Below are 13,815 nucleotides of genomic sequence, written 5' to 3'. Positions count from 1 at the left end.
TATGGGACCACATGAGTCATGATTGTGAAAGTAATTGGGGGGACAACAAATCTTGCCGACACTAAAGTTCCTTATTTACCTTATTCACCTGTTTTCAGGTGTGTATTTAAGTATTTTCAATTACCCAATGTGTTTTGTATTTTGAATAGATGTGTTTTCTCAATGGTACACTGAGATTTCATTTTTGAACAAAGTGTATTATGTATGAAATAGTGTGTAGTGTGCAGGAGCAAGTGTGTTGCAGAAAGGAGCGTGTGTGCAAAGCAGCACTTTTGTTTAAGGTATGGTTACACGTGTTTAAGGTACAATAACAAAAACTTCAAAGTTGTGTTACTTTAGTCTAAGCATGTGTCTATTGTGTTCAAGCAATTGGCAAAAACTGTCAATTGTAGAGAGCCCCTAAACCGGGCAAAGGAAATAGTCCAGTGGGGAGCTGTTACCCTGCCATTATGCCATCTGTTTATGACCACAGGAAAACCTCCCCCCGCATCATCAACACACACACACACACACACACACACATACACACACACACACACACACACACACACACACACCTCTTAATATAGATTAAGATAGATGAAGCTCTGCCCCACCCCCGTTTTTTTTATTTATTTACACTTGAACAAAAATGTAAAAGCTGAGATGTGGAGATAATTTTAACCGTGTGACTTGTAAGCAGGACTAAGCACAATTAAACAAATGATTACAAAACAAGGAAAAGTTGTCTAACCATGTGTCACCAACTATCCTCCCCCATACACACACACACACACACACACACACACACGCCGATACATACAGCCACACACACAGATATATATTTATTAGGGGTGTAACAAAAAACGATTTGAATCGGAAAATCGATTTTGATTTAAAAGATGCAAATCTTCTGAATCGAACTGAATCGAATCGTTCCATTTTAAAAATGTATCGTTCCTGAATCGTATCGTACCCCATGTATCGAGATACACATCGAATCGTCTTTTATTGGAGAGATGCACACCCCTAACAAATACACTTCTTCTCTAGTCTTTGATAAATCTTTTTGAAGGAAATGCCACATTTACAAGTTAATACTACTTTCAACAAGAAATCCATTGCATCATACCCTCTCGAATTGAGCCGTGCCACATCGAATCGAATCGAAATCCTTCTGAATCTAACTGAATCGAATCGTTCCATTTTAAAAATTGATCGTTCCTGAATCGTATCGTACCCCATGTATCGAGATACGCATCGAATCGTCTTTTATTGGAGAGATGCACACCCCTAATATTTATCTTACAACATGAACACATCCAACAGAGTAACAGAAATCTATTGACACATTCATGAAGCAGCTATGCTGTTAGCAGCCTACACGCCGTGCTACTGGCACACACACACTCGATCAAAGTGACAAACAAGACCGTAACCTTCTCAATTAATTATTTGGGTAAACACACAGATAAGTCAAAACCTTTCATGAGTCTGATCCACAGGCGGTGAAATGACATCTGACTGATATGGTTGTGAAAACAGACCCATATGGATCAGCACGCACGGTGGCTTACCTGGTCTTGATGGATGAAGAAAAGCATGATGAAAAGGATCTCCAGGAGGAAGATGAGGAGCAGCAGGAGGAAGAACTGTGGGGACACAAAGAGAGAGAACACAACCAGTGAGAAGGTTGTTTGTCTTGACTTCTTTTGTTTTCTGGCGAGCGCCAGAGTCACCCGGTGTCTAAGGAGAAGAAAATTGTGTGTGTGTGTGCATGTTTGTGTGCGTGCATGTGTGTATGTGTTTGTAGATATGTGTTTAGAAATGTGTGTGTGCGTGTGTGTGTGTATGTATAATTATATTTGTCCCTGTGCGTGCGTGTGTCTGTGTGCAAGCGAGTAAGAGATCGTTCCAACCCAATATTTCCAAGTGCCAAGTGTAAAGCCGAGGCTGCGGCCAGAGGAATCCATACCCACTGGGACAGGTCAGTTTATGTGATTCACCGTATCACACTATTCACTATATTTGCTAAAGGGGCCGTATCTCACACACGCACTGCACCGCGTGAGTACCCACACACACACACACACACACACACACACACTGTTCCAATGCAAAGGCTCTGTGGTGGGCTGGACGACTTGCTTGATGGGCAATACATCTTTCCCCCGCCCAATGCTGCCACACAAGCGTTCAAAAGAGTTACGAGCTCATCTATCAAGGCCCCGACCAGGACGGTCTGTCGCTCGCAATCAATGGCTCGTCTGCTTCCGAGAGATAGGTGACAGCATTTTAAGAGCAATAAAATAAGAAAAAACTGGACATTCCGTGTCCAGTTTGGATGAATGAACTGTGCGGGGGGCTGTGGGTCCGAGAAAAAATTGAGAGGTTTTGGTTTAGTTTCTGCACCAGTCAGCAAGATGCAGGCATGATTCTGCACATGGCGTATTGAAGCACCAAGCAGTTATGGGGGGGATCTGGACCTGGGATTTGTAGCTCTTGGAACATGGAACATAGTAAAGCCTCATAAGAAACCAGAGAAGCAGAATTAGATTAGCTAGTGTTAAGGAGGGTGTACCCTTTCTGGATATAACATACAGCTATATAGTTAAACAAAGCTCTCACCTCCATCTGAGGATTAAAACTTTTAACCGTTGCCCAGCCCTAATTAAGACACATCAAAGCCCGGTTTGCAAGACCTTTCCTTACAGTAGAACTGAAGGGGAACCACATCACAAGGCTGCACCAGGCAGCCATGTCGTTTTCCCTCGAGGGATCCATGGCTCAGCCCTGTTTGAACAAGACACGAAGGTTAGCAGGGGGGGGGGGGGCGTGCTGCAAAACGATGCACTGAGTGGAAGGGGGACACTAACCCACGGCGGCAGCACATTTGTACTCCCTTTCATCCTCCCCCATTGCGACATCCACAAACTCACCTGGTGTTCCCCCAATGGAAGAGATACCAGACAGACCATCTAATGGTCAATGGCACTTGGAGACGATCACTCTTGGACGTCAGAGTCAGGAGAGGAGCTGATGTCGGCAGCGACCATCACTTAGTCACAGCAGTGCTGGCGTTAAAATTAAAAAGAGCCGGGCGGAAGATTACAGGATAGCAACATTTTGACGTGGAGAAATGACATGACCCCAAAGTGAAGGCCGCTCTTGCAGACACACAAAAACACACAAAAAGGACCTGATGATGCCAACTTTAAAACAGATCAAAACCGCTTACTCCCAATAGCAATCTGCCTGGGAATAAAGCAAAGGAACAGAAAAGAGTTGATTACAGCAGACACCTGGAAAGTCATAGCAGATAGGAGAGCCCTTAAGAAGAAATGAATGGAAGCCAAGTCAGAAAGGATTAAAGATATATACAAGCAACAATATAAGGAAACCGACAGAACAGTTAAGAGGATGGCAAGAAAAAAACAAGAGAAATTATATATACAGTCTTGCAGACCAGGCAGAAGAAGCAGCAAACAAGGGAGAGCAAGGTAAGGTAAAAATCACCAGAATAGTCTGCGGTAGGTACCATAGAGCTATAGATATGGCAATCACTGACAAACAAGGGCAAACTCTTACATTGGAGGCAGAAGTAGAGGCAAGGTGGGCAGAACACTTCAGCGAGGTCCTAAACAGACCCCCACCAACAGCAGAAGCAGAGATACAGGAACCTGAGACTGTCTTTGATGTTAACAGTGCACCACCAGAACAAAAATAAATGGTTTCAGCCATCAAATTACTCAAAAATGGAAAAGCCCCCAGGCGAGACAACCTGAATGCAGAACGGTTCAAAGTACACCCAGAGGCAAAATTGCTAAAACCCTCTTCACATCCATATGGGAGGGGAAGAGGATACCAAACGATTGGTCAAAGGGTGTAATCGTAAAGATCCTCAAGAAGAAAAAACTGACAACTGGCGTGGAATTACCCTGTAGAATATCATCTGAACTTTCCGATTCAACAGTGACAGAGCCCTCATTACTCTCTGGTTGAGAGGGCAACGTTGATGACTGTGTTTCATCCTGCTCCTGCTCAATGCGACGGAGTTTGACCACAAAATTAAGCAATTTAGTTTGCTTCATCATTAAGCTTTAGCTACTTAATACCATGGCTAAAAATAAAGGCTTTGATAACATATTTCAGCCGTAATATCCTTACATAGCCACAGGGAGCAGCACTGAGCACATACAATAGTTAAGAGGTAATATTCTCACATAGCCACAGGGAACAGCACAGAGCGCATATAATAGTTAAGAGGTAATATCCTCACATAGTCACAAGGGGGCAGCACCGAGCACATGCAGTAAAGCTGCAACACTTGCACATAGTCAAGAGGGGGCAACAACGGACACACAGATGAAGTGAGCAAGTTCAAACGTTGTAGAAGAAGCCTACCTCCATCTATCTATATAAGCAGCAACTTAACTTGGAGAAGACAGAATCTCTTGGGCGGCGTATCGTAGTTATAAAGCTTAGAGACGCTCCGCGCGTGTTATATACTATTCCTCTCCTTTTATTTCATAGACGATAGACAATAGACCAAAACCTTTACCAAATAAAGTGAGTTAAAAGCGATCCTGTCTCGGCGGCCTTTCCTGGATTAAAAACAACATAAGAATCCATTGTATCGTGGGTGGAAGGGCTCTCTCTGCAACGTTCAGGAGGGGAGGGGGGGAGGAGCTGTCGGCTGTGTCTGCGATTTGACCGATTCTTGCACTCTCAGCGACGTGCTGACTTGTGCGCCTTTTTTGGATGGTGAAATTAAAAAAAGGAAAGCCCTCCGATTGGATGGGCAAGACGGACGACCCCGGAAGTAGGCGGGCCTGGCCCCGTGGCTACGCCTCTGTCTTGTACACAAGTGACCGTACCTTCCACCACTCCAAGGGATCGGCTGTGCGGGGGAATCAGTTGCGCCGACAGAAACACCATTGACCTCAAGCAACGACTCAGCATGGGGGTTCTGTAGATTTGGCCTTAAACGTGTCACGCTCTCCTCAAAGTCAGCCCAAACCACAGAGACAGGCTCACTTTGAGTGCTTGCAGCAGCTGGGGTGACTTCAACCTCTTCTTCTCTACAGCTGATGATGGAGTTGCTGCTGCATGTGTGGTTGCCCTCTCCACTCTACCCTGAGCCTCACCTGCATACCTGTCATTGACAAAGGCATGCTTTTTGAACTTTGGGTCCAAAAATATGCCATCAGCCAGTACGGGGACCTTTTCAAGCAGTGCAAGTCTTTTGTCCATTTCAGCTGCAGGCCTGTTGATCAGACCCAACACTGTTGCACTGTTTGGGGGGGGTTCGCTGTCTATGGGCAATGAATCTTTGTAGCCCCCGTGCAATAAGAACTGCTTTTGAGCCTGTCACAAAGCTGTGAGAAAATAATCAATGGTTAAACCTTAAATTTCCCTCTGGGTTGAATAAAGTATCTATTGTAATGCAATTGCAGCTTTCTACAAAATATATTACTGAAAAGTTCTTTCAAAAAGAACTGACTTTTTACTAAAGATATTCACTCAGTTCACTCAGGCCTAAAATGATGTGCATACCTCTCTGAGCTCATCTCAGCTGTCATTTCCTGAAAAGGTTGGACATCACAGGCCTCCCTTACAGTCTCCCACTCCTCAAGTGTTGATGTTGGCAGCTGTGGATTGACTATTGGCAGTCTTGAGACCAAGGGCTCTTTAATCTGTAACATGCACTGGAGCATGTAAAAAGTCAAAGTCCAGCGCGTTGCCACATCTTGTTTTAGCCACAACTGGGCCTGACCCATCTGCCTCTGTATATCACGCAGCTTTGCTGCTTTTTCGCATGTACTCTGTGATGGCCTTGACTTATTGTATGTCAGGCCCCTCTAGTGAGTGCCTGAGCACCAGATTTAAAGTATGTGCAATGCAACCAACATGGTTCCACCTGAGCACATCCTTTACCGCTTTTACAATGTTTTTGGCATTGTCTGTGGCACAAGCGACAACTTTGTCCTGTATCCCCCACTCCTGCGTCACTTGGTCCAACTTGTAAGGCAGCTGTTGAGCTGTGTGGTGCTCTGACATAGTACAACAATCCAATAAATTACTCTTCAGTTCAAAAACGAATATATAGTGACAGGTAATAGCAATGTAGCTTGTGGTGGACTGGAGGTCCGGAAGTCTGTGGTGAGGCACATTGCTGGAACATCCTTAATGATTTCTTTAAGGTCTGCTCTGACCTTTTCATATAGATTTGGCAGCATCCGTCTTGAGATTGTGTGCCTACTTGGGAGGACATATGAGGGGTCCAGTGCCTGGATGCATCCCCTGAATCCCTCATGTTCAACAATTGAAAATGGCTGGACGTCTTTTGCTATCATCTTGACTAGCTCTTTGTCCACTTTGCCTTGTTGTAATGGTTGGATGGGCCTTCTCACAAAGGCCCCCATTGTTGATTGCCTTGGCCTCCTTCTCACAACCTGCTGCTGTAGCTGATGTTGTTGTCATATCTGAGCCGGCTGCTGATGTTGTGACTGTTGCTGTTGAATCTGTATCCGATGTTCTTCCTGCTGCTGCTTCTTGATCCTCTCCTCTACTGTCTTCCAACAATGTAGTGGGGTTGCTTGGTTTTCAAGTGCCTCCTCCTCATGTTGGATGTGCTACCCCCGTGATTGGAAATTAGATTCTTGCAATGTTTGCATTCAGCTTGATTTTGGTTCTCTTGCTCGAAGTGCAACCAAACATTGCTCTTCTTTCGGCCACTCATTTTTAACCAACAAACAAAAAACAAATCCACTCCTCGCCCTTCTCCTGCCCGCCAGTCACTCGTTAAGCGAGCGCATGCTGCGCCATGCAAGAGTCATGCGTCCGACTCCATGTGGATCGGTGGATCTGTGAGTCAGCCGAGTGACTCGAGTCCTACTGAACCGCTCACAGGAGGCGGAGCCATGCAACAGTCATTCGTCCGCCTCTGTACGGTGGGCGACTGTGTTTATCGTAAGCGGAATCCAGAAGAAGTCCCGCCTCAAGAGCTAGGATTGGACAGGCGGCCTGTCAGTCAAACTCGCACGCTGACTGCTAACCCTAACCCAATCAGAGAAATGCGTTTGACTAACGTTAGTTTAATATACATCACAATTTAAGTTCCCTACCCTGCGGTCACGTCACAGATTTTAGCCTTTTTGGATTGGATCAGGGATTTAAACCAACGTGATTGGATAATCTCCGGCTATCCCCTCATTAATATTCATGATTCTTCTGGATCCCGCCTACGAAAAACACATTCGCGTACGGTGGATCACACTCAAGTTATAGTAAGCAGGTTACAAGAAGCTGTATTAATTCTCGCCGAGTAAACCGGGTCAAATAACGGATGAGGATTTAAGGAGTGGATTTTAAACCCAGAGCATTGTGCCAGTCAAATATTGGAATAAATCAGCTACATTAGGGCTGATAACTCGAGGAAGTGTGGGTCATTTCTCCTGGTGCAGGAAGCTCTTATGAGTCGCGACTCCTGAGTCGCAGGTCTGTCTGTTGAATCCCCAACTCACCGTCTCGCCCATGATTCCCTTTGTGCCCGCCTAACCAGAGCTGCTTCTGCAGGAAATTATCCACCGTCTGTGGCTCACTCACTCAGTCCCCTCGGTTGACGTTTGTTGGTATAAATGAACTCGCTGCTGCAAGTTATAGAACTTTTGGCAGACTATATAGAGTTATATGTTGTAATTGGGTTGTAAACGGTTCAAGAGGTTTGTGTTTGATGCATTTATTTTATTTTTTTCACCAAATATGGGAGGATTCAATTGACTCGAGTCATTGGTCACTAAAGATCCATGATTCTTGGGTTATTTTAGGGACACGGGTGAAAGAGCCGGGTAGCGAGTCATCTGCTCATCACTAATGGACACTATTTACAACACTTGAAGACCTAGACTTTGGAGACGACTTGGCACTGGTTTCCCGTACCCACCAACACAACCAACTATTTGCACAACAAATAGGATGACCTTAAACACACAAAATCCCCCACCTATATATATAATAAATGGAATAAATGTACCCACAACAGAAGAGTTTTCATATCTAGGAAGCACTGTAAGATATGATGGAGGAACAGGCAATGACATTAAAAGTCAACTCAACAAGGCAAGAAACACATTCAGAATGATGAACAATGTGTGGAAGTCCACGAAGTACAGCATCGACACCAAACTCAAATTGTACCAGAGCTGTGTTCTCTTCACCTTTCTATACAGCTCTGAATACTGATGGATGACAGAAAGACCTTTCCAAGCTCTTGGCATTCCACACAAGAAAAATCCTACGTATCTTCTGACCTTACACCACCTACAACCAGCAATTACTTGCTCGGACAAACCGAGACCACCAAGAAGGCGCTGGAGATGGATTGGACACATCATGCGAAAAGAACATTACTAGAACTGCCCTACACTGGACACCTGAAGGCAAACGAAAGAGAGGACGACCCAAAGAAACCTGGTGTGGAACAGTGGAGAAAGAACTGAAAGCCATGAGGCAGGAGTTCTATCCAAAAGCTCGCCCAAAACAGACAGGAGTGGAGATCCTTTGTTGCTGTGTGTGTGTGTGTGTGTGTGTGTGTGTGTGTGTGTGTGTGTGTGTGTGTGTGTGTGTGTGTGTGTGTGTGTGAAGCGAAGGGAAACAAGTGTTCAAAAGCTGCTCAGGTGCGTCTTCCTCGCAGATTAAGATGGATATAGTATTTGTCAGTTGGTTATGTGTGTGTGTCTGTGTTTGTGTGTGTGTGTCAATGTGGCTTTGCAGAGTTCCTTGTACGCACTCATAGTGCTATTCCATTTGTTCCGGGCAAATAGAAAGTCATTGTATAAATATATGACACAAAGTAGATCATTCGAACCCCCACTCTTCACATTTACCACCCCCTTAACGGTTATCTGCTGTTCTGCCACCAGTGGCCATCCTTTAAGAACATTAAAAGTACAGGGGAGGTTACGGGACTATGTTAAATAGAAAAATACAGGACTAGCAGATGCTGCTCTCAAACACAAGCAAATACTTCACTCTGTGGCCCCGTGAATACACATCACTATTTCCTAATGTGAAATGGAACTAATCTCTTAGTAAGCTGCAGGACATGACCCAGAAATATTGGTTTATTTATTTTAAGCAATTTTGGAGATTATTATTATGGAGATGAATACAATTTCACAAAAAGAGTAATAGGGGTAGATGTCAAATGGATTGCCAAACCAACACGGAAGGGAGACATGTGTGATTTGCGTCAACAGTAGTAGTATCGATAATTGAAGCCACTCTAGTGTTGCAATCAGCTAAAGTAACTGCTCAAGCAGTCACACCCATAGGTGAAAAACAATTTATTTGAATTGTTAAAGAAATCTTCTCAATCATTCCTTCTGAAAAGACAAGTTTTCTAAATGTGAAACACTCAAAAGTACAAAAGTACAAAAGTAAAAAGTTCCATGAATGAAATATTAAACCCTTCCCTTCTACCATGACTCTATAGCTGCTTTTACACATAGACATACAGCCCGCTATTAGCCCGCTATTCTCCCGACGGGCCGTATATGTGAATGACATATCCTGACATTGGACCTCCTGAAAAAAGACTACCACTGAGGTAGTATTTTAGCTGGCGGAAATGTTAATTACTTTATATGTGAATGAGCAGAATATCGGCATTTCACACCATTTGAGTGGGCGTGTTGATGATGCTTCGGTCTGCATTTGCATGTTGAGTGGCACCCTAAACGATAATCAGCCTGTTGCCTTTTGTTCGCTGAATGGTTTAAAAATATTTTAATGTTGGCACTGCTTTTCAGAGTCATTTGTGGTGAACGCTAAATGGTCTTATCGTAACCCTAAAAGTACACATCATACAATAAATTACAATACATGAGTTCACAGCTGCAAGTGTATATAGAAAATGTTTTTTTATTATGTTACACCTTTCCTGCTGTCGGCTCCCAGACCGTAGTCGAGAGCACAGGGGAGACTTCAATGTTCTCTCGGGGGTAACACCCTTCACTTTGACCGGCAGTGGGTCTGCTTATAGGTCGGAATATGGTCGGAATGAAGCGGCCGCTGATTATTGACAGGCTGCGTACTTTATTCTTAGTTTCACTAACTTTACAGTACATGTTTGCACAGACACAACCAGACTTGTTCATTACTTCACTAAACTGACACACGCTACCGCTACCTCTCTCCTCGCTCGTCCACTCACACACGCATACTGCCATTCTCATTCTCATCTCATCGCATAATGTATGTGTGTGTTGTTGGGAAAAACAGTCTGTCTAGTTACTTGACCAGATAAAATGAGACGGAGAGGTAATAAAGTCTGTCAGCACGAGGGCCTCGGATTTATTGAGTAAAGTGGCAAAGGTAATACTGATTCATAAAGCATGAGAGATCGAATAATCTACGTCCCCTAACAGCTCTGAGGTCGTCCGGAGCTTCGCCTTCGTGGAGGTTCTGCTTCAGAAGAGCCCTGGTGATCCGGTGCATGTGAAACTTATAGTTCTTTCCTAGCCAGGTGTGTGTGCTAGACTTTGTATGGGTTATCGAGGGTTCTCTTGTCCTTGAGCCTCCAGGTTGTGTTGTCTTTCTGTGTGATATGTGTGTCCTCGCCGTCCAGCTGTGGCAGAGTGTTCTCCGCAGACTGATAGGGGGGCTCGAGGGTCATCTTGACCCTCTTGAATGTGTGCTGTGTTGTGTTCGTTAGGTTTGGGCCCAGAGTTGACTATATTCGTAATGTAATGTGTCCATTAGGTTATTTTTGCCCATCAGTGTCCACATACGTTACTCTTGTAACAATTATTATTTACTGAACATTATAGGGTCCCGGCCTTCCACTCCCTGGTTTCTCAGTTAAACACTAAATCAACTACAATTGTCCTACTGTTTGTTATACGTGAAATGAAGCAAAAAAAAGACTCTTTCTTTCTCCAGTAATGCAGTCGTTTGCAACGCCTTTCTTCTTTGTTGTTTCTTCTTTTTGTCTCTAACTCATGCTCCAATCTTTCATCGATCGATGCGGATGTATGATGTATAACGGAATATATGATGCAAAGCTGCAGCAACATTTAAGATGATAGCGACGAGTGACAGCGGCCGGACTTATCCCGCCTCTTTTGCGAACCTCAACCCTACGTCATATCCCGCCCCCAAAATCAGCCAACAGTAAAAAAAATCCTAATTCTAGACCCCCGCCCCCAAAACTATTCTACTGCATGAAAATAGAGAATTTAATGTTGCCATGGCAGAGATTGCCCAGTCATATTAATCAGTTCAATGAGTTACATCAGAGACGCCCCAAATGGGTTTTCACACCATAGTTTAATCCACGACGATGGAAACCGCAACAGCTGAATGAAGCAGCCTCTCTCGACAGTCCTGCACACTGACAACCACATCAATAGATTAGCATCTCAACCTTCAGATTTATCCGCACTGCAGACCACGCACACTATCGACGAATATACGGAACACAATACATTACACACAACTTAATAAAGCTAATGTCCTGCTTTGCCTTTTCATTACTGCCTAATTGTAAATGTAACACACTTGAAATGGCATCCACTGTTATACGGCTCACACTATGGAAGATATTGAGTGTCCAAGATATTATAGACACCTATGGTAGCAAAGTGCATGTGTTGAAGGGGAGCCTTTAACATACATGTTGTTACTGTACAATATGTATGTGTGAGAAAGAGGACTCCGCAATGACATGCTGCGAGTATCACATTTTCAGCTGACTGATTTCTCGCACTCATTTCAGGATGAGAACCATAATCCCATCAACGACAGGATTCATTCCTGCTTGCTCTACCACCTGCTGTGATTTCCACCCACGCCATCAAACCAGCTGCCCTGTCTCTTTTTTATCTCTCCACATGCCTCATCACCTTGGCAACACACTTATCACAGACCGGTTAGCGGTAACCCCTCCATGCGTCCCAGATCAATATATTAACAGGACCCCAAGGTTGCCTGAGACATACTAAACCCCTCATCGCTGAATATTTAAAGCGAACACCAGGGGCACAATTGAGCCTAGGAGGTGGAGGGTGAAGTGTGAGTCAATTTCAACATCAACTTGAGACAATATAATAATCTTTAGGTTGTGCCATGGTAGTAGTTTTTCCTTTATGGAAGTATATTAACACAATCAGTGAATAGCCCATGCACAGATAGATTCTCATTTTACAGCATTTAGTTCCAATCGACCCCATGCATTCTACACTGTCTAGCACAGCTCCCTCTCTACATTACATATACATTTAGGGAATTTAGCAGATGCTTTTATCCAAAGCGACTAACAATAAGGGCATTTGTCAGAAGAAGGTGAAACAATATATTGCGGTCAGTACAGTAAGGATGCTAATAGAACCAAGTGCAAAGCACTTACAATTGCTAGGTTGACCCATTACCCCTTAACACCTCTCTAATGGCTCTGGTTGAACAGAGACGTTCTTTGCAAGCTGCTTTTATTTTGAGCCCAACACACCACGTTTACATCCCCGTTCTTTAACATTTACATAAATGTATAAATGTATTGATGTACTCTATTACATTCCTATCCATATGGATGTACTATAATAAATTAACATATCTTTCATATGAATGTATATATCACCTATATAAATGTTGCTGCTGCAGTTACATTTTATTATGTTCCAGATGGCAAATCTGCTTTTGCCTTTGCTTTTCTATTTTCATGATATTCTTTGTTTTTGTATGGTTCTCCCCCCCCCACACCAGCCATAGACATGCTAATATGTTACCCTATTTCAGTGACAGGACATCAAAAGATTATTTTCAAAACGGCAATCGCAATATTGCCAGTGTGATGCTTTGATGTCAGACTCTATGGGCCCTAGTTAGACGGTCTTTATTTACTTTGTGGGTGGTTCTACGGCGCTGTTGCTATTATGACGGCGAGATAAATGAGCTTTGCGCCTGGCACAAATCTAAAAAGGGTTGGGCTGAAACCCGTAGGTGTATTTTGGGCATAACGTGCAATAAACCAATGAGAGTTCCACCTGCCATCCCCTTTAAGAGCCAGCGCATTTGACTTGGCGAGTTGATATTTTATATTGTTATTATTATTATTATTTTAACGCATGCCATAGCCTACTATACTTCATTCATGTTCATTCATGCAGCCTTATTGAAAAAAATGTTTCCACAATCCACATGCTATTTCTATGCAGTTTCACACGTATGAATAATCTTTGACATCATAGGCCTAATATTTAAATCAGGTTAATAGTTGGCATGTTTGTGCTGTGTATAGCCTACGTGTGTGTAAGCGTAAGCTATGTTGTAGTTCCGACCTGCCATGGCACGTCAAAATAGCAACAACAACTGCGCTATCCGCTATAGACCAGGTATTTTTCGGTCAGTGGCGCAATTGCATTGGCACATTTTTTAGATCACTAAAATAGCACCAAGTATCATTTGCTCTGAAACACGCCCCTGCTTTTCGCCGACACGCCTCTCCAGGCGCAAGTTTAGTGGCGCCTGGTTGCTGCGGGGGAAAATCAGCTTTGCGCCGGGTGCAAACTAGCAACGACACATGCGTCGGTGTAGAAAGTCAATTGCGCCGGGCACAAGATAGGGCCCCATGTCTTACAACACGCACACACACATGGACACACACACCCACACACACAACAAGCACCCACACAAAAGCCTCGCTATACCCTGGTCTATAACCATGACAATAATAAAAAAGAAGAAGAAGAGAGCTCTCTGAAGCAAGCCTGCAATGCTCATTACCCCCTCCAGCTATCATTACGCTAATGAGTTCCCAAATAAGAGGGGTGTGGCTGT

General features: G+C 43.9%; 1 protein-coding gene across 1 annotated transcript in view; it reads right to left on the bottom strand.

The window, feature by feature from the left end:
• Positions 1-13,815, bottom strand: part of tspan4a (tetraspanin 4a) — a gene marked incomplete at both ends in the record, with an annotated part of 86,548 nt that overhangs the window by 28,331 nt on the left and 44,402 nt on the right. Inside the window, one exon of the mRNA XM_084476700.1 lies at positions 1,557-1,631. Coding sequence (XP_084332826.1) covers positions 1,557-1,631 — 75 coding nt within the window. The remainder of the gene's footprint in view (positions 1-1,556; positions 1,632-13,815) is intronic.

This window comes from Micromesistius poutassou, assembly GCF_964030765.1.
Source record: "Micromesistius poutassou genome assembly, chromosome: 12".
Taxonomy (NCBI): domain Eukaryota; kingdom Metazoa; phylum Chordata; class Actinopteri; order Gadiformes; family Gadidae; genus Micromesistius; species Micromesistius poutassou.
This window is presented reverse-complemented; position numbering and strand designations above follow the sequence as displayed.